Source organism: Copadichromis virginalis, linkage group LG1 (assembly GCF_057382275.1).
Source record: "Copadichromis virginalis isolate Kocher_CV1m ecotype Utaka linkage group LG1, C_Virginalis_male_GT1.1, whole genome shotgun sequence".
NCBI lineage: Eukaryota > Metazoa > Chordata > Actinopteri > Cichliformes > Cichlidae > Copadichromis > Copadichromis virginalis.
The window spans coordinates 37,178,179-37,200,065 of record NC_140618.1 but is presented as its reverse complement, the minus strand read 5'-3'; the positions used below and the strand labels follow the sequence as shown (position 1 = coordinate 37,200,065).

At 43.9% G+C, this 21,887-nt stretch overlaps 1 protein-coding gene across 2 annotated transcripts in view; it reads left to right on the top strand.

The window, feature by feature from the left end:
* Positions 1–20,891, top strand: part of crtc3 (CREB regulated transcription coactivator 3) — a 46,582-nt gene extending 25,691 nt beyond the window's left edge. Inside the window, exons 5-15 of one of the 2 annotated variants that reach the window (XM_085461252.1) lie at positions 16–78; positions 3,963–4,066; positions 9,524–9,562; positions 9,641–9,726; positions 11,032–11,081; positions 11,781–12,001; positions 14,604–14,839; positions 15,121–15,285; positions 16,948–17,031; positions 17,364–17,571; positions 18,453–20,891. In XM_085461252.1, the coding sequence (XP_085317378.1) occupies positions 16–78; positions 3,963–4,066; positions 9,524–9,562; positions 9,641–9,726; positions 11,032–11,081; positions 11,781–12,001; positions 14,604–14,839; positions 15,121–15,285; positions 16,948–17,031; positions 17,364–17,571; positions 18,453–18,658 (1,462 nt within the window). In that variant the 3' untranslated portion in view covers positions 18,659–20,891. The remainder of the gene's footprint in view (positions 1–15; positions 79–3,962; positions 4,067–9,523; positions 9,563–9,640; positions 9,727–11,031; positions 11,082–11,780; positions 12,002–14,603; positions 14,840–15,120; positions 15,286–16,947; positions 17,032–17,363; positions 17,572–18,452) is intronic. The other variant, XM_085461258.1, reaches the window with a different exon arrangement.
* The last annotated feature ends 996 nt before the right edge of the window (positions 20,892–21,887 follow it).

Below are 21,887 nucleotides of genomic sequence, written 5' to 3'. Positions count from 1 at the left end.
TGTCTGTCTTCGAAGGGAACAGCAGCCATGGACTGAGGAAAAACGGCCGGGGTTTAGATTAATATCACAACTCAACAGGTGACCCCTTGACCCCATCCCTCTCTTTCTCAGTCTTTTTCCCCTCTTTCACTCGGCCTGCCTTATCCCTCGCTTACAGTGGCAAACAATTCTGTTCTTTGTCTTTTTGCAATCCGTCTTGTCTACATCGTGTCCTGGTTTCTATCTGTTGTAAATCTCTGCCTGATTTGTAACATCTCAATAATCCCCTTCTTCTTTCTTCCTTTGAAGCACTGGAATAGAGGACCCGAGTCTCAGCTCCAGAGTCTTATCACTCATTTCTTTGTAGCTTTCCACTCCTGTTTTCAGTCTGTAACATTAGGTACTCACTAACCAGCTTTAGGACTCTTTGCAGTCTAACATCAAGGTCCCTTACTCACATTTTCTGACTCTCAGCCTTTTTACATCATCTCTGAAATGTTGTATTGTCTTTGGGTTCTCTGATTTTTCTGGAGTCAGTTTGTGTTGGCGGCAGTTGCAGGAAAAGGTTGAGAACATGTTGGAATTAAAGCGAGTTCTGCATTGATTACTCATAAAATGTGGTCTGATCTTAATCTCTTTCACAGCTCTGGACCAACACAATGTGACCAAAGCAATAACAAACCAACAGCTGCACTGTACTCGATTGTTGCGGGGAGCAGCGGCTTCCTTAGCACCATTCTTCTTTACTGTTTGTCTGATTGGATTTCTTATTATAAGAGAACAGGATTAAAAACACACAAGTGGAATATGTAGAAAAGAATAAAATGGCACACATTGCAAAGTGCTTGAGTGCTTTCTACAAGTATTACCTCGCTGTGACCGTTGGCTTCTGTGAAACACCGAATTGCAGCTCTCGAGGTACAGACTGGATGGGATATATGAAATATCTGCGCACATACACTCGTAAAATGGCACCAGATCAATTTTATACCATCTCCAATGTGGCGTTCTCATCTTCATTCAGCATGATATTTTTCCATAACCAACTTTGAGTATCAGCCTCCAGGTCATCACCACGGAGAATAGTTTGTCTAAAATACACATTTTTAGGTTTGCACCAGCGGATTATCAGAAAACGGTGTTTCTGTTACTATGACAACAACATTAAATTGGATCAATCAGTCAATCAACTTGTTTTTCTTTGGGGTTTTTTGGCAGATTGATCACGACGTGTTGGCAATCCGTCTGCATTTGTAAATGAGATGGCAGTTTTTTTGCACACCTTCACCAGTCTGAGAATAACTGTAACCAGCTGAAGCTGGATCACGATTGTTTGGAGACAGGTTGCCTCCCATTATGAGATTTGTGCGATTGCCTTGTGAATAAAAATGGTTGTCCAGACTGTGACACACTCTCAGTCTATGAATGAACACTTGGTTGCTGCAGTTGACCGCCAAATATGGAAATAAATTGCAAATATCACAGTAGCAAGGACGTTGAAGTTTGTTTTTTAACGTATAAAAATGAGGACACTTACTCAATACTTTGATTTTATTTTAATTTTGTAAGTAAAAGGCAGCTTCAATGAGTCAGTTAACTGTAATAACGTCAGCTGTGAAAGGGTTTAAATCTGACTTAAAGACTGAACACACGACCACATTTGATGAGTACTGAGTGCAGAAGTCTGGATCTCCTACAACAGGGGAAAAATGAAAATGACATGTCTGAATTTTAAATGCTTTGAAGATAATTCAATGTTTTGTTTTATTTTTTTCTAAATTTGCAATCAAAATGTTTGTAAATGCACCTGTTTGCTATGAATTGGGGCAGATCACAGAGTCTCCACCCTGTGCTTGTTTAACTGTTGTTTAAAGGCTATTTCCTAACTTAGAATGTATTACTGTGTGTAATGTGAATGTGTGTGTGAATGGGTGGATGACTGGATGTGTAAAGCACTTTGGGGTCCTTAGGGACTAGTAAAGTGCTATACAAATACAGGCCATTTACCATAAAGTCAGTGATCATTAGGACTGGGCGATATGACCCAAAATTCATATCTCGATGGTGATATACGATATATATCTCTCCATATTTCTTAAAGCCATAAAGTAAGAACAAAGAGAGAGCTCTTAGTCAAAGCTGTGTCCCAGATCTCACACAGACACTTTTATTAACATACAGCGCAGATGTACGTGCAAAAATTACTCAGAAATAAATTATCAGCATTTAATAATAATGCTCCATAAATAAAATAAACCAATGTTGTTTTTGTGCATAACAAAAAGCTCACAATTGTGCAGTCAAAATGTAAACTAACAGACGCTGAGCATAATAACAAAGACAGATTTCACAGCTGCTCTGTTCCCAACTTCTACTGCGTGACTGACAGCCTGGAGTTTGAAATCCTCTTTGTAACCGTGTCTCTGAACAGGTGCCATTTATGGTCCTTATACACACACAGTACGGTAATATTACGTTGAAGCACAGTACTATCACTCCGCGAGGCTCCTGCCTACGATAGCCGTAATGCTCCGACAATCCATCAAGCGGTGCGGCCTTGTAGCTTAGCAAAGTCGTACTAAAACATTTTTCACAGAATTTTGAGCGCCATGTACCACAGAAAATCGGTTCAATATCAGTGAGCACAACCAGAATTCATACATAAGGCGCGCTGTCAATTTTTGAGAAAATTAAAGGACTTTAGGGCATGCAGCCCCTGTGCGTGGGGCTGCATGGCGTTAGCGCGTTAAAGCATTGCCGCCGTGCAGCCCCACGCACGGGGCGATCCGCGGTAACTCGTTAACGGAGATTTGCCACGTTAACGTCATTTTAATGAGATTAACGCTGCCAGGACTAAAGCAGTAATTTCCAAATGTTTTGTTTTTACCGACCAGCTCCTCTTTGATAGCTGCGTGTCCATCTAGTCGTTGCCTGCAGGTGAAGCGATGGGGGAGGCGGAGTAACGCAGCATAGAGACAAAAGTGGACAAGAAGCAAACTTATAATCATAACGTGACATAGACGCTATCGATATAAACGATATTGTCACATCTCTTATCTCGTATAAAAATATATCGATGTATTGAAAAACTCGATGTATCGCCCAGCCCTAGTCATCATTGTAATTGGCACAGTGAAGAAAATGGTCATTTTGATGTGTCTCTGTTATTTTATTTCAAACCACAGCACAGATTTATATTTACAGCCAAAGTGTGTAGATGCATTAGCTTCATTTCGATGTGCTCAATAATCAAACGTACTCGCCTGCCTCAGCCTACAGTAATGGATGGTACAAAGCAGACTTGGAATAAAATCTGGCAGCTTTAAAAGCTTAAACTGGATCAAGTATAAATGGTAAATGGCCTGTATTTGTATAACGCTTTACTAGTCCCTAATGACCCCAAAGCGCTCTACACATCCAGTCACCCACCCATTCACACACACATTCACAGTATAAGTGTGATTACAACACTTTTCTACATTGTGGTGCACAAAAGCAGCTATTTAGGCTTAATGGAGCGCACTAAAGAAAGCTCTCAGCTGAAGCGCTGCAAGACAAAGATGCTGTGTGTGGGCTGGCTCGTGTGTGTATGTTCAGAGATTGCTTCAAGTGAAAGGTGAACATATGTGTGTGAAATGTTGGATTGGGCATCTACCGCCAAGAAAAGCGCAGCTTCAAATCAAATAATCAGATGAAATTGGATTGTTATAACATTCATATTAATCTTAACCATTGCATGGAGTTCCCTGTGTCTCGTTCAGGGTTTAAGGTGATTATGTTACGATGTCCTGCTAAAGATTGAGCTGAGTGCTGTGAGGGTGCTTATGTGTAAGGTCAGCGGGAGCCTGCAGATGAATGTGGCCCATGTGCAGCCAGAGCAGGAATGATTCACTGACCTTACAGCCCTCAGAAACCTTCTGCCTCTGTCCAGGGTGCTGGAATACACACCATAATTTCTTCCTCCTCCTCTTCCTCCTACACAGAACCAACTCAGACTCTGCTCTTCATACAAGTGCTATGAACCCAAACCCTCAGGACCCATTTGGCATGCACCAGCAGATGGGTAGAGGACCCCCACAGCGCAATGGTGAGAGTATCATACGCACACTCATTCAGAGAGCACTTTCTATGCGTCCCTTTTGACAGTGTTTAGTGTTGTAAGTTAGAATTTGACTTAAGAAGACCTGCAATTCATCTCCATCATTAAGACATGCCTTTAAGTTGCAAAATTAAAAAGACATTTGGAGTTTAAAGTGGTCTTATTCCTGTAAATATTACCTATGTTCACAGCAGTTACTTTGCTCTTATTGGCCATCAAAGAACCTGACATCATCAGGCCTCAGTTTGCCTGAAGAGAGACGCAAACAAACCAGAAAATGTCGCCTCTTCACTCCGTGGGTTTTGTGCGTCTGTGCTTCACCGTGAGTTTGTAACTTCTGTGCAGAGTGAGTCACCCGATTCACTTTAAGCTACAAGCAAACAAGATGGTGTTGCATTTGGTTGCACAGGTGTGATATGGAAGTACAGTGCTTAACAAATTTATGAGACCGTCTGTTGTAAAAATAGGAAAACACGCTTTTGGAAAATATGTTTAAAACAAAATAATTTCCTTAACTCAATACACATGTTTAACAACATTATATTCTAGTATTAAAATATCATTTTGATTAAAGAACTTGCACATGCAGATGGTTTAACCATGACACAAACATAAAAATGGTTTTGTTGATTAGCAGTACTGTTATGTTACGGTACCTGTGGTGTAAACCTGGACTAATACATTTGTTAAACTCTCTGTTTGAACATCTTTAAACTTCCCAGCTTTGTGTCTTAAAACACATACTCAGGCTCATTTGAAGCCACGGTCTGCCCCACCAGCTAATTTTAGTTCAAGCAGAATTTGTGAATTAACGTCTAACACAGCGCTGCTAAGCAGGCCGGATTAGCATAATCCCACAACAGCTGAAAAGTGCCACAGGAAGTGGAAGGTTTTGCAGGTGATCTAAGAGTAAATCACCAATTTATGAGAAAAGACGTGACCGAGTCATTTCAGTAATGAGCAACACGAGCTACCATGAGCTGTGCATAACAGGGGGACAAAACTAACGACTGAGGAGAGGGGGCAGAAGGAGAATCGCTGTGTTTTTGGGTAAAATCTTCTGTCAGCCACTGAGAAATGCTGTTCTCCAAATCCCGACAGCTGAGATGGAGTGCAGGATTCATCCAGAGTGAGGCTGCTTTATATTCCCAACCAGAGGGCGGGATGTAAACCTGGAATCTGTCTTTAACAGCTGACCTGTCGGATGTGTAGAAAAACACAGAGCATTAGTCAGATTCTGACCGACTGTGTTTAAATGACTTGAGAAGTACACACTGTTGCCTATATGCGTCCCCTCTCTCTGACCTTTCAAATCAGCTCGGATGCATTAAAACAGCAGTGTTGAGGAGCAGAAATATGCAGGGCTTGGTTCAGAGGGAGCAGTCGTTAAAGACTGAAGGAATGGATCTTACAGCCTTGTGCTTGTTCTAACAATGATTGCTGCAATGACGGACACGGGGCTAAATGATGCCACAAACAGCAGCAGTGACCTCGTCCTCCTGCAAATCTGAGCAAGTCAGAAAGTCCAAGCTGAATTAATCAGCAGGTTCCATCGCTAACCTGTTTGTGTGCCTGCTTTTTGGTGCCAACAGAGGTTTTTATTCTGCCCTGAGCCACTTAATCAGGTCCTAAATCTAACAGGAACCATCACATGAAAGAATCTGAGGAATAACAGTGTGAAACGCTCCACCAAAAGGCCAGGAAACAGTCCAGCGAGACTAATTACAACCCACTCGTGGATTTAGCCTCAAAAACTTCGCCAATGTGTTACACTTCAGAGTAGAAAGCTGGATCACTGCAATACAGAGCTGATGTGTTTTAGTCATATAGAGTAAGCAGACCGCTCCTATACTGGGCTCATTTCATTGTAATCATGCTAGTTTATGATGTTTGTGTTTCTGTTCCCCTGGTCATTTATTAACAGAGAACACAGTCCAACCAGCTGCATTTCAGGCCAGTAAGCCACTCTAGGCTCAGTTACACAACTCACCATCAGCCCTTTGTGGTTTAAAACAGTCTGTTTATACGTCTGTAGCTGAGCCAAAGAGAGAGAGTCGACTCAGAGTCAAAGAGCTGATCGTCCTCTTCTCTGCACTCGTTAGTCCTTCACTTTGTGCTTCTTTGTTATCTCAGTGCTGATGAAGTGTGGAACAGAAGTGCTCCTGCAGTGGATTCCTACTCCTTCTGTTTAGACAACACATTCAAACAGGATATTGCCTCAAGATCTAACCCAAGAAAGAGCTTCATTTATGCACACAGGGTTGCTTTTGCCTGTATGTTAGTTCCAGCTCGCATGCACTGATGGGAGAGGCTACCCGTGGATCCTAGATGGACGTAGCCACTGTGACCCATTAGTTTTTGTGTTTATAGCATATTGGCCGTTGATCAGTGGGTGGAGTACTGAGTTACCAACTGTTGTTAGCAAACTCCATCCATGAAGTGGACACACAGCACACTGAGTAAAATATTACAGCCTTACGCACCAAACCTGAAGCACAGACTTCTTGGATGGTCTGTGCTGCATTTCAGCTGTAACATTTGCTCGTCTGTTAACGTGCTCCAAAATGCACAAACGGCACCCCAGAGGTCCAGTTCAGCGACTCCAGTTAATGGAGGTGAGGCCCAGCATGCAGCTATGGGACTACAGCTGTCAGCACACCCCGTACTTAAACAAAATCCAAACAGGTGTGCTATGAAGGGAGAAATTACCCAAGAAGACCAAAATAACTAAGCGCTAATTTATTTATTTTTTTAAATAATGAAAAAAAAAAGAGGTATTTTAAAATGAAACCTTAACATTAAAGCCTCATTTGGCCATTAGAGGAGCTGCAGCTCGAGACTCCATCAGTCAGAATCCATAAGGTTTCTTTAGTCTCCCATTATTGGAATTGTTAAGAGGCTCAAACCACTGAAGGATTTATGTCTATAAATGAATGTGTAATTATGATAATGTCCGTTGACAATAGTTTAAGTAGTTAAACTTTATTCGGTGCATTTATGTCAAACTGATAAATCATTAACTGTATCTGCAAAGAGCTAATTCTGTTTCTCCAACATGAACTAAGAAGTCTGCGGGGGACTATGCACAGTGCAGTCTGCGCTCACAGCCTGTTGTAAATGTAAAATACATGTTGCACATGACCCACAGGCTCTGTGTCGTTTCCTCTGAAAGAGGCCTTGAGATGGAGCAGCCTGGTGTCACGGCCTCCTGCACAAGCGCACAGAGCTGTGAGGCTCCAGGGACTCGTTGACACCTCTCAAGGCTTCGGCGGACTTAGAGTGGTGTTAAGCCCTGGCTGATTAAAGAAGCATCTAACTAGAAATTACAGCTATGAGTCACACTGGAGGAATAGGTGGAAACACTTTGGACAGATCAGTTCAGCTGCAGTCTCTAATCGTGAGATTTCGTTTCTGTTGTTGTCAGTAGAAAAGGAGCAGTCTGTGCAGCTGACAGGGCTCTGATTGCTGCTATGCTGTGGCAGTAGACACTAGTGTTTTTTCTTAATCCTGAGCATTTACAACACCCATACTGAGAGCATTGCACGGCCTGATCCGAGCCAGGGACACCAGCCCAACCATTTTCCATGCCAGTTGTCCTGTTTCCGTCCTAGTTGCAGCATTGAGCTACGAGGACTCGACAACCTTTAAAGGGGAAATGTAGCGATGCCAGACGCTTGTCTTGTCTCATTGCTCCATCTGAATGCTGTCTCTGAATTTGAATGGGCCTCAGAGAGAATGAGAGCACGGAAGGAGTCGGGCTGTGGAGATCCTGAAAAGTCTTTGGAAACATCTGTCCTCAAAGCAAATTACAATTATACTTTAAAGGTTTTATTGGATTTATGCTTCACACTACATGCACTGATATGGTCTAAATCCAATGAAACCAAAACACTTCTGACTTGTTCCAAAGGTTGATTCTGGACGCTTTCAGTGGGAGAAACGTTTCGTCATCATCAGGTGACTTCTTCAGTCTCAGCTGACTGCAGGTTTCCCCAACATGATAAACACTACATTTGCACAATGACTGAAAGTAGCACCACTGAGGGAACGATGGAGGTCAGTTCCTTGATCATTAATATGCAGATTATTATAGCCATTGATCAACAACCACCGATCAACGTCCATGAGTACCATTCACAGAGAGCTGGGCTGCAATCACAGCATTATAAGACGGTGAAAGATGAGTGACAAACACTTCTCCCACTCCCACTATGTCCAGATGAACAGAATCAACGTTTAGGGATTTACTTCAATCAATCAATCAAAATTTATTTATATAGCACATTTTTAAGACCGAAGTACACCAAAGTGCTTTCCATTAAAATCGCAGTACAAATAAAATCACAATAAAATATAAATTACAAATATATAAAATAAGATAATTACATAATCTAAATACAGAGCCAGATGTAAATTACCCTAATTCGCCTTAAATGCCAGATCAAACAAATACGTTTTTAAACGTGATTTAAAAGACTGAATGGAATCTGATGCGCGAATATGAAGAGGGAGAGTATTCCATAGCCTGGGTGCAGCAACGGCAAAGGCACGGTCTCCTCTGGTCTTCAGCCGAGACCTAGGTTGCACCAAGAGCAGTTGGCCCGATGATCTTAGTACTTACCTGGATGATTGAGCACTTCTAACCTGTGGTCACAGGTTTGTGGAGCCTTTGTGTTCTGTGGATTTCAGATGCTGCCTCCATGTATTAGACCAGTGCATCCCATTGGAAGCTGGTGCAGTTTGGAGGCAAAGTCAGTGCCTTGGGCTTTTGATTGTGTTGCTTGAGCTCTGCCTGAGCAGTTGCTCTGGTGTAGTGGGGGGCATAAGCCTGCCGGGGCGAGCCGGCTTCAATTTGGGAAGTGTCTGTGCCAAAGTAGCATTGACATGAATTCCAGATTTTCAGCCCTTAAACTTCTATAATAGCAGTCGTAAAAAAATGACCTAAACTCAAGTTTGATGCATGATGAGCTCTGAAGGAGAAAACGAGAGAAACAAAAACTATTTTCCTAATAAGCAACAGAAGTGTTTCACAGGAAGTGGTGTTGCCCACACGATGACTTGGGCAGAGAAAAGAGAAACGCTGGGTGGACGAGACACAGGCATGTGGATCTGCTGTTAAGTCTGGAGGAGTAGAAAGCATCTTTGAGGCATGAGAAAACAACAGTCGTCTCCCAACTTTTCTTCGCCCTCTCTGATTAATAACACGATGCCAGATGCCCAGCTGTTGTTGTTGAAACTGCACAGTAATTGCAGAATGCCAGAGGGCCTGTTACTGTCAGAGAGGCTAATGAGAGCATCAGGCGTGCTGGGATTATTCAAACAGCTGGTTAATATAGAATATCCTCTAACGTTCCTCCGCCTTTGTTTTCTGTGTCTTTCTTCGTCGATCACGCCACTCGCACTCTGCTTCCTGGTTGTTTGCTTCTGATGGAGGCTGGTGTGCAGCGAGTGTAAATGAGGCCGAGGTGGACGGCTCAGGAGACGGTGAGTTGCACCACATTGCACCATATTATACTTGACATTAGGAAACGTGTGAATGAACGTGCGCCTTTCTCTCTGCAGTCTTCTCCTTCCCCACCATCCCTAACGAGGAGAACCTCATAGGTGTCAGTAAGCCTCTACCCAAGCAGCTGTGGCAGGCCAAGAAGGTGAGAAGTTTGCTCTCTTTTTACATCACTGACCACAGGCTGGCTTCATCCCTGCACATCTGGTTGCATTCTTTCTATGCTGATAGAAACAAACTTGAAAATGGGACCAACAGCATTTGTCTGTGGCAGCGTAGGTGATCGTGACACCGTGGATTCCTGTCGTGGCTCAGGAGAGACTGCAGGTCAAACCAGTCCTTCCTGTCTGATCGTTAGCAGCCAGAAATGTGAGAGGCAAATATACGGAATCGGGAATGTTGAAATTCACAAAGGAACAAGAAATGATTTAAATACACAGAGAGTATGGTGGTCTTTCTAACCCCTCGAGTCACCAGCTGCACATTTGCACATAACACAGTTGCATGCGTGACATTTACTTTTGCACACTGTGTGTGTTTTAAACGTGGACCTTCAGTCAGAACACTGTCTGTCTGATCACAGCATTCTCAAATGTTATGACCACCCATTGCTCAGTGATTAATGTCCCCATTCTTTTTGCTCAATTCTTGGTATTCAGGGGGATTTCTGCTCATTATTGGATGAATACGCTGTGCTGATGCAAAGAGCCGCTCTCAGCACAGATGCTCTGGTTTTGATGCCTGAGCGATCCTTATTTTACTGCTTTTATTCTCTAAGTGTTTGTTGAAATCATTTCTCTGGAATAGCAACATGTGCACGAGCAATAAGCGGTAGTAGAAAAGTGAAATAATGGCGAGCTTTTTCTGCTGCCTGGCGGTAGTGTTCATGTTTTTAACTTGTGCACATGGATGCGTGTTTAAGTGTTCATCATTTCCAAGATGCAGTTTCTAAACAAAGTTCTTCATCGCTGCTCGTCAAGTGCAGCCTATAAATGGTTTGATGCTCCCTTTGAGTGGCTGGGAAGTAAAGAAGCCACAGTTTAGCACATCTTGACACCGCTGCAGGACTTTTTCTCCTCTTCCTCTCTCTCATGGCAGTTCTGTTTCAACCTCTAATTGAAGCTGTAAATGCTGTGAACATGCTCTGACATGAACGGGAGGCTCCAACATCTCCATGTTGTTAACATTTTAAATGTTGCCTAATTGCTGATCTTTCATGCTCAGTCAAACGCACCGCATGGCCTAGCCCTGACTGCAGTCACTGGCTGCTGTTGCGTTGCCTTTTTTTAGCACACTAGGTTGTCTTTGATGCAACCTTGAAATAATTTTAGCATAAAATCAAAATGCAGAATTGTTGTTTCAAGAAGTGTAAATGCATGTTCAGGGTTTTCGTTGCTTTATGTCTCAGTTATGTTTTGCGTGTATCATAGTTTTCCTGTTTCTGTTTCAGGTCCAGTCTCTGGCCTCAAGGCCTAAATCCTGTGAAGTGCCTGGAATCAAGTGAGTCTGAGCAGGGTCACTGTGTGTGTTTTCTGCTGTTTCCCTGTGGTCATAACTGACCTGCTGTGGGTGTTTTCCATGGGCAGTAACAACTGCAGCTGATCTAAGGAAACAAAGGAATGCTAGAAATGAAATGCCACGCATTCCCACTGCTTCAAACAGGACGTCCTTTACACCTTTAACCTTTAGAAGTAAGAGGAAGAGTGTTGTTACGACAATCACATGCCGTTGGCATTGTTTAACCATGTTTTGTTGACACTATTTTCCTTCCACCACAAACGACCTCCGGTGTCGTGAATCTCCATTTTTGCCAGGAATGTATTAGCAGCAGCCTTGTGGTACCGTGTGAGACAGCTCTGACCTATATCTTCTCTTTTCATGATACAGAATGCAGTAACAGCTTCTGCAGAGCGTTCATAGACTTGCCCCAGTTGAACATGGAAATAAGAAAGGGAGAACACTGAGTACCAGGTGCCGAGCTGCTCTGTTTATGGAGGCGATCATTTGCTTTATAGTCTGGGGACAGACGAGGCACAGTTGCTGCCCATATGCTATTATTTGGAAATAATTGAAGAAGCAGAGAGTGGGTGGGGAACAGAAGAGAGTGCTTTTCAATTAGTCGCGTTCGTTACTTTAATCCGAATGGTTTGTGGTCAGCGGCGCAGTGTTGAATCAGTGTTCTGTCTGCCTTTCCTACAGCATATTCCCGTCTCCAGAGCAGAACCCCGGGCTGTCCCACTACCAGGGCTCGTTGAGTACCGGGGGCTCCCTGCCAGACCTCAGCAACCTGCAGTTTCCCTCCCCGCTCTCCACGCCGCTGGACCCTGACGACAACATCGGGTACCCCAACATCAGCGGGGGCAGCAGCACCGGAAACCTGCCAGCTGCAATGATGCACCTGGGCATCGGCAACTCACAAGGTTGTGTGTGTGTGTGTGTGTGTGTGTGTGTGTGTGTGTGTGTGTGTGTGTGTGTGTGCAGGGGCGGATCTAGAGAAATTTTCTTAGGGTGGCATGAGGGTGACAAAGAAATCAAATGGGGTGGCAAAATCAAAGCCCTTTTTTCCCCCCAAACACATATGCAGGTGGTTAAATATGGTTAAAATGATTCAAATACAGTAAGAATACATGTTTTTCATATAAATATAGTCTACAACTTAATTATTGTATGTAGCCCACATAATTACACACTTTAGTTACATAAAACATGTGAGTTTTGATGTTATGTACCGTATAACCTGTATAATAAATAAATATGCAGCCCAATAAATATAAAAAGCTACACAACATGGGGCGGTTCATTTACAAACACAAGTCTGACTTAAGTTTCACACTGTTTTTTGTCAGAAAACAGTCACATTGTTACATGTTAAATTACACAAAATGTCAGAAATCTGCACTGTCGTGAACAAAAATTTAAACCTAATTTTTCATGATTTGTTGGATGAACCCTCTGAGGTCTGAAATACAACCGGCCATTTTTGACTCCTTTTGAGTTTACATTTGTATTTCACCCTCAGATTGTTTCATTTTATTGTTCCCCTTTGCCTGGTTTGGTTTCATTCTTTCAGCTCAACAGCATGTTGTTGTTTTTTTACTGACATACTGCATTAGTATTACTATTACTATTAATAGTTCTATTACTGATCTGAAATCACACAAAGAACTTAAAATCTTAGTAGTATTTTTTACTGTAAAAAAACACAGACATGCTGGGTAAATATAAATTGTATATTTTGTAAACATATACAACTATTTATCTAAAAATGCAGCCAATACACCTGCTGGTTTTTCATTTTCTACAACCATTTAAAAGTATTACTAAAACTAAAGTGAGAGAACAATCAGGTGTCACAATAAGATGCCCCACAAATGATGTGTGTCAGTAAAAAAAAAAAAAAAGTTTGTCCACCAAAAGACAGAACAGCACAGGGATGAACCTGCAGGCCTGACGACAGGAGGTGTATCACTCCGCTGGTTTTCTACTTAGTGACAGTGTTTACATTGCAAATGTGCCTTTGTGACATTCATTAGTGCCCTCACTGACACACAAAACAAAACGACTACACAACAGAACAACTACACAAGACATGTTATAATTTGACGGTGACTTGCGACTAAACCTAACCCTACCCCCACCCATAACCCTAACCATAACCTTAAGAAGTATTCCGGATGGGTGAGAGAAAAAGAAGTTAATTCAGCGTTGGTGTTGTGCGCATGCGCCGCTTCTGCGCAGAAACATTGGGTAGGATGTTTTTTCAGGTAGGATGGATTCCCAGAACACCGTTACCGTCACTCCCCAATAAAAAACAAAAAAAAAACAAAGTTTTTTTTAATATGCAAGTCATTATGGGAGTTTATTTAAAAAAATACAAAGCTTTATTTCTGTAAAAAAAACAAAAATAATCACAAATTAGCAGCTGTTTGTGCAGTTGTGGTCACTGTGGAGCACCTGTGCCTCTCTTGCGCCTGTCGTAGCCATGGTGCTGAATCAACAGTCCACATGTGATAAAGACTCATTTTGACCACGTGGAAATGAGTAAATTACAAACAAATACTTGTTTACACACAAACACAGGACACACACACCAGGGGAAACCTCACAGATACATGGGTGCCTGCCTCCCCTTCTGTTGCTCCTCTTGCCTGATAGCGCAAACTCAAAGTGCCCCCCCTTTCATCACATGACATCACCGCGGACAATCTCTGGCCCGCACACCTCAAACATGTCTGGGACGTTCCAATAATATTGAGCTGTGACTGATCCAAGACCAAAGATGTGAGTCTGCCTGAATTATTCATAAAACACATCACAGCAGTGATTCTGTGGGAGCTCAGTTTAACACAACACTGCTGCTTCCACTTGTCCTTGCAACATTTAGTTGTGGCATACTTGGAGTGAGTAACACGTGCTTTTGATAGATTTTTCTTTGACTTTTAGGACTTTACGCTGAAACAGTCTGGACAGGTGAATAACAGTGCTGATGGGGAAAATACATGAATTTGGGGCTCGAACTGTCCCTTTAACTTAGGAAGCCGAGCTCCGGCACTTTGAGCGAGCTCCAGCTCCATGTCTCTGCCAGCCATACGTTGTTAGTAACTCATTAAAGGCTCTCTCTGTCTCAGAGCTCCCACTGTGAACTCTGCTGCCTGGTCACGCCCATAAATGTCTGTGTATGTTGCGTGTGCGCGTGTGTGTTTGGGCTCCCATGTCGGATACAGTTCAGCTTGGCCGAACACCAAAGTGACAGAGAAACTTTGACCCTCTTTCGGTTCGCTACAAACAGCCCTTTTCTTTCCCCTCAGTTTCCCTCTGTCCTCTCATTTTCCTTTCCTCTGCTCGCCATCTTTCTCTCCCTTCCCAGTCACACAATAAAGTCTAGTGTTGTGAGTCGGGGCCTGGAGAGTATTCTGGAAAAAAGTACATCAGCAGTACCACATACTCTCCTCGTTTACACCGTGCTGGGTCTGAAGCTCGTGTGATTGAGTCCCTGTGTTGCTGTGCTTTCTCTCCCTGCAGGTCTCTCCTCCTCTTTGAGCAACCCTTCAATCCAGGCTTCCCTCAACAACTGTCAGCTGCAGTCTTCGCTCAGCAATCCCTCCATCAACTCGTCCCTGCGCCTGTCCAGCAACTCCCCCCGGCGAAGGCCAGCTCCCATCAGCCCCCTCACCCTGTCTCCTGGGGCCGAGCAGCGCAGGGGTCTGGCCAAGCAGCTGTCTCCGACCATGTCGCCCTCGCTGTCCCCCATCACGCAGGTACACTCACCTCACACACAGGTTTCCCCTGACTAGAGGGAAACACCAGAAAAAGGAGTTATTTCACTGTGTGAACGACTGCTGTCACAAAGAAGGATCCAAAATTCAACGTACGCATAACAAAGCAAAGCATTTCCTCCAAGTTACTCATTTACATTGCAGAAAACACGCTGGTGTCATTGTTCAGAGTAATGAAGTAATGACACTACAGTCAGACTGAATTAGCTTCAGGTCTTTATTGGACTTTAGTGACTCCTGCTGGGTTTCTCTGTTGTGGATAGGGAGTTGCTTTGGATACCAGCAATATGCCAAGGGAGCCTCCGCCACCCTATCCGCTCTACCAACAACCCCAGCATGTAGTGGACCAGGGCCGCCAACGCCAGCAGCAGCAGCAGCAGCCCGTCTCTCCGCTTCAGAGCATTCCACTAGACTTCAACATGAGCCAAGTGAGTGAAGAGCGTCTTTGTCTGTCTGTGTGTGTCTGTGTGTGTGCAGAATGGTTAGCATGCACACGCGGGGACACACAGTCATGTCACTAAACAACAGTGTTTGCAGCGTATTATTGATTTTCATACATTTTTGCTTCAGCATTTGAACTGTAACAGACAAGGCTGAGCCTTTATATCTTATTATGGAGTCTGAACAACAAACAAGCCAGTGCAACACTGAGGCTGTAGTTGGATTTGTCAGTCAGCACTTCATATGCGATCATTTTTATGCAGATGTGTTCAGAAGCAGACACACAAAGCCTCCTTTAGTTTCATTCTGTTTTAGCTTTTTGTCCTTTCCTGTGGTTACGGTTAAAGTGACTGAAGCAACATTATATGTACCGTATTTTCACGACCATAAGACGCACTGTGCTAAAAGGCGCAGTCTCAGTTATGTGTGCCATTACTGTATTTAACACACACATAAGGCGCACTGGATCATAGGGCGCATACAAGTACCGTATGCGTATTTAAAAATAAAGCGGGAGCAAACCTGAGTTCGGTACCTTACTCACATTTTTATTACCAGTAATCGTCATCATCAACAACACACAAGCATACAAGTGTGCGTATTTAAAAATAAAGCAGGAGCAAAACAAAGTTTGGTACTCACATTTTTATCATCAATCAAACCCATCGAAGTCCTCATCCTCTGTGTCTGAATTGAACAGCTGCGCTAAATCTCCATCAAACATGCCAGGTTCACTTTCTTCACTGTCAGAGTCACTTTCTGTGCCGTGCGGCTCCTCGGAAATGATGCCGGCTTTTGCGAAAGCTCGAACAACAGTGCCAGCAGACATGTTAGCCCAAGCATCTACAATCCATTGGCAAATTGTGGCGTAACTCGCCCGGCGCTGGTTTCCACTCTTGGTTAAACTGTGGTCTCCATCGGTCATCCATCGCTGGATGTGTTTGTCGCCGATGTGTTTGCTGCAGTAGGAGCGGAAGATGGCCAGCTTTTCCTTATAATCCGCTGGAAGTTGCTGCGCTACCGTAGTCCTGGTCCGGAGGGAAAAATGGCACCGTTTCATAAAAAGTGAAAGTGAAACTGCTTTTAGCCGAATGGTGACCGTCGAAACGCTTCTCCCGCTCGTTCTTTGCTCGATGATCGCCTTATGTCCGCGGAAACTCAGCTGCGTTTTCTTGACCTGCCGGAGCTTGTTTTCCAGCTTCCTCCACTTGCGAACCATCGATTCATTAATCTTAAATTCTCTCGCCGCTGCTCGATTTCCATGTTCCTCCGCGTAGCTGATGGCCTTCAGTTTAAACTGTGCTTCGTAAGCGTGTCTCTTTGCCATTTTCAGGGTTGTTAAAACAACGATGTCCTGCATAACGCACATACCTGTTCTTTTATACAGGTATGTGCAATAAAGTCAACGCACACACTTCACCCTTTAGCGTTCTCATGGTGTTCTCTACTACGTCCTCCTTACAACACACAGGGCGCACTGCGCTATAGGGCGCGCTGCACTTTTTGAAGAAAATCTAAGACTTTTAAGTGCGCCTTATGGTTGTGAAAATACGGTAATAATAATAAAGTCTGATATGTTTTGGCAGCACACGTCATCACGAATGAAATGAACTGATTTCCTTCTCATTGTAATGTTTTCTCCCTGATAGCCCAACAATTTGGCAGCTCTCTTCAGCGACCCGTTCATGGAGCCGCAGTTCTGTAATCGCCAGAACAAGATGGTCCCCTATCAGGTGACCACTGTTAAACCTGCAGATGTGCTATGAGAACCTCGAGTGTTTGGTTATTGACACACAGATTCCAGTGTCTGTAATTGTTAAAAGATTGAAATATCTTCTGGGAACATTTTTCCTAAACAAAATCCTGCAGACTGTATGTGTGAAACCTCAAACAAAGATCAAACCAACAGTAAAGTGAGTGCAGTGTTGACAGGACAGATCAGGAGGATGTGACGTTTTTCTTGTGCTGAGAAAACGTGCTACATGGTACAGTCTGCCAGGGTGAATGTGACACCATCTCAGCTCCTTGATTCTTTCTGTTTTTCTCTCCACCTTCTGCCTGCTAGTTGGATCAGTTTGGTCTGTTGGAAAACACAATGAGCTCCACAGCAGGGGGGTCTTGCTTCGATCCGTCGTCCGCCTCCCTCTATTACTCGCAGGCTGCTCAGTCAGGGATGGGTGGCAGCCACAGCAGCCTGCAGGACCAGATGCACATGAGGTCCAATATGTTGTACTCAAACTGCAGCGGAGGACTGCCCAACATCATACTGACTGGTGAGTCTGACGGGGAGAGAGCCGCTGTCATGTCTGGATTAAAAAAAATAAACATGCGAGTATGTAAAACAAACCGAACAGTCGGTGTTTTCCTGACACGCTGGACTGTTTGGATATCCTGGTGCAGGAATCTGAGCCAGTTACACAGCCCTGTTTTTGTCACCCTTACTGTTTGCTATGATGTCACATTGTTATTAGTCTTACTTTTGTTGCTGTTGCTGTTAGTTTGAGTTAACAGCAGTCAGTGACTTTGGCACAGGGAGTCCTCACCAGGCTGCCTGCTGTTCGATTGGATGCGGTGCCACATTTTGGTGCTACTGTTTTCAAACAAAGTCAACATCTGGCTCATTCACGTTAGCAGAGCTAGCTTCGTCTGTCAGGACGGTCCAGCTGAGAGCTCCTCTGCTGGTCACAAGTTGTTTTACTGCACCTCCCGTTTTCCATCTGTCTTTACTGCTTTCGGTGGATCACGGAGCCCCTCCCATCTGTTAACCTGTCTCTGGCTTGCTAACATGAGCCACTGGCCTGTGCAGTTATGGGTGTTAGAAATCACCTGTTTCACAGGATGTTGTGTATTATGATGTTTGCCGTGTTGCAGAGAGCTGGTGGATGTTGAGCTAATGCGGCGCAGCCTCAGACAGCTGCAGTGATTGTGCTGAACTGCAGTGACATTAGTAAATGTCACGCAGCTGCGACCTCGAATTTTCAGTGTTCATTGAAAGCAAAGAATAGGAGAGCGCCGTGCTGACGTTTCTCACTGAAGGGAGATGAACTCACTTTCATGTACGTGACTTTTACCTGTGCTGCTCTTGTGCTTTTTTTTAATTTCTTTTTGGTCTAAGCAAAAAGATCATTGGGCGTTACCTGCTTCTCTCTCTCAGATGACTCCAACCCCAGTCTGTCCAAGGACATCAGCAGTGCGCTCTCCACGGTGCCCGAATGTTTTGACTCAGAGGTAGGCTTCCCGTTGGAGGACGAGCTGCGCATCGAGCCCCTCAGCCTGGACGGACTGAGCATGCTCAGTGATCCCGACATGGTGCTGCCGGACCCGTCTGTGGAGGATACTTTCCGCAGTGACAGACTCTGAATGTGAAGAGCACCACATGTCTAAAGAAACACACTCACACACACACACACAGATTTGCAGTGTATAGTGTACAAATCTGAATCTGCATGCAAACAATCCATGTAGGGCCACTGTGCATGCATCCACTGCCACTAAGATTCATGAAATGTGAAACACGCCCACACGGTCATGCCCACTTCGGAAGAAGGAGACTTGTGAACAGACACTGTTTATGCCTGCTCTGAGCAACGTTCCCCTCATGCACGCTTGAGCCCCCCCGCCCTAACACACACACTCACACACACAGCCCCTCCCGTCTCCACACTCAAAACCTCGAGGACGTCCGACAGGAGCTCGAGTGCTCCCGTCCTTTCACTCATCACCAGCTCACAACACCCTACCCCCACCCCACTCTGCGCCAATCACCATGGTTACGCACCATAGCAACCCCGCCGCTGCTCCAAAAGGCGACGCGAACGCCAGCACGCAATTTACGTTTCTTCAAACGTACGAGTGGAGCTGCGATGAAGTCGAACACCTGCACGACTTTGTTCTGCAGTGAAGTCAGCCGTGGCTGCTTGAACAACAGAAGTGCAGCTCACAGGGATTTGAGCATCAGATGATTTTGAGATGTTTGCCACAGATTTGTGAATACACGCTTACACACTCGTATACAAGCCTCAGCATCAGTGTGACTAGAATGTATTTACCCACTCGACAAAAAGGGCAAACTGTTTACAAAGAGGACATTTTGATATTGCTACTAAAAAGTTTAGATTTGTGAATTTTCTATCGGAGAAGTCAGATTCTGAGACGTTTTGTTTATTTGCATTTTTGATGGATCTTTCCTGCGTCACACGTGAGCGGCCTGGCACTTCTGTCTGGCACAGCTCGCACAGCTCTGGGCCGAATCCGCTTCAAAGGAACCTGACACATTTTTGCTCATGTGTACGTTCACTGCATATGATTTTATTTTACATTTTGTACCGACTTGTAATGGCGCTTTTTTTAAAAAAAAGACAAGAAAAAAGGGGGCGGGGCATGCGCTGTGCTACTGGGTTAATTACGTGTTTGTCTTCTGTAGCAGTACATAGCTCCCCTCCCTCCACCAGCACTCTGTGGCTGAAGCTGCTGAGTCGTTCAGGGGGCTCTCGATCACGTGGACTCCGGACATGGTGTAACGTTGCATTTAACCTCTTTTGCACTAATTGATTCTCATTGTGTAGATTCTTTGTTTAAACCTGCAAACCCAAAGAAACAGAATGAAGCCATCACTGAAGACTTTCTATAGCACACATGCAGTTGTTGCAGAAAAGCACCACGAGTTTAATTTTGATGCGAGATGAGTTTTTGTTTCCTGGGTGAAAAGTTTTTCAGATTTGCAGATGATTATGTAATGAATCAAAGTCATTCGGTGCCCTCTAGTGTTTGTTGTAGTCAAATCGAAGGCTGTCGTTTGCTGCCTGCTCGTTTACCTATGCAACTTTTCAAAGAGTTTCAGAAACCTGTAGAACAGGTGCAACTTGGACTTTATGCAGTGTAACAAGGCTCGCCGGTTGAGTCGATGGGCGGGCTCGAGTTTCCTACAAATTGCGATATTACATCCGTCCGGCGTCCACGGTGCGTGCCGACTCTCGTGAGAGTTTACAGTGATTGATGCAAAGGAACCTGGAGGTGTCCTGCACTGTGTGGACTGTGGCTTCTGTCTGTGTGTCAAAGAGATTCAGTGTCATTATATTTGTCAAAATGAAAATGAAGGGGGGGTGCTGGGGTTACACTGAGGTTGTTTTCTAAAGAGTTTATATTCAGCTACTTGCTCTCTCTTGTTAACTCTGTAAAGACGGTGAGTGAAGGAACCACACAGCAGTTTCTCCTCTCTTCGCTCTAATCCTCCCCGCGTCCCAGCCTGTTTCCTGCTGCCTTACGTCCTTCCTCCCGCGTCAGCTGACTTTAGCTTTAGCTCTGTTTGGTACTGACTGCCTGTGGTTCTTTTCCATCACTATTTAATTCGTTTCTTTTTGGTGTCTTACTTTTTTCTGTTTTTTTGTTTTTTGTTTTTTAGTTGCGTATGAAAATGTACAGTTCTGTTATTTAAAGAATGTTTTTTGTCCACTAGTGTTACTATTTTTTGTAATGTCATTTGAGTTTTTGTTTTTCCCTAAGATATAAAATTTTATTGGTTTGTATCATACGTTATAGTGCTTTTCTTTCTGATTTAATATAAACAATAAAACTCTATACTGTGCATTAAGTATTAATGTTGTCCTGGCGTTTCTGCTCCTGCCACCAGATGGCAGCAGTGTGGTGTACCTCACACTTACAGTCGAACACACGCTCGCTTGAAACCAATATAACTGTACTCTGTAAAGAGACAAGTCCCTTAAAGGGACGTCTGATTTGATTGGTTCCGATGTTTGTAAGCGCTGCACAAACTAACAGCATCACTGCAGGAAGCCTCTTTAAACCACAGCTAGTTCAGCTGATGAGCTCAACACGTGCAGTTTCCTTTGCCCTCATGTTTTCTGTAAGTGGTCTACAAACAACATTTGTTAGTGTCTGTCAGGATTCAAATGCAGATTATTTATTTACAAGTTTCCTCTATGCATTAATGTACACATCCCCACACACCATGATGTCAGAGGTCAGTGGAAAACTGTTTCACACTGATGGAAAGGGTAGCTCTGAATGTACATGTCAGCCCTTAGAGCAGATGTGCTGTTAGAAACAGTCCCCGGTGTGGTTGTTTCCTATCAGAACAGGGAGCTGAGGCTGCAATTTACATGGCATCGCCAAACATCGGAAGATAAATGGTTGGAAAAATGATCATCCACCTGATGTGTCTCAATTTGTGCTGCAACATCTGGATGATGAGGTCAGAATTTGATGTAAACAAATGAAAACACGACTCCTTCTTGTATCAGTGGATCAGGTGCTGTAACGGTGTGGAGGACATTGTCTTTACACACTTCGGGCTCCTTTTTACCAATTAAATCAATCAAACACCACAGCCTACATAAATACTATTCTCCTTTCATATCCATCCCTTCTGATAGCTGCTTCCTGCAGGATATTGTGCCATGCCACAAAAATTGAAATGCATCAAACTAGTTTCTTGTCCTTTTAGTTACATCTTAATCCAGTCGAACACACATCATGGATGTGCAAAAATCTGCAGCAACTGTGTGATGCTGTCGTGTCAGTAGTGATCCAAATCTCTGATGAATGTTTCCAGCAACTTGCTGAAACTGTG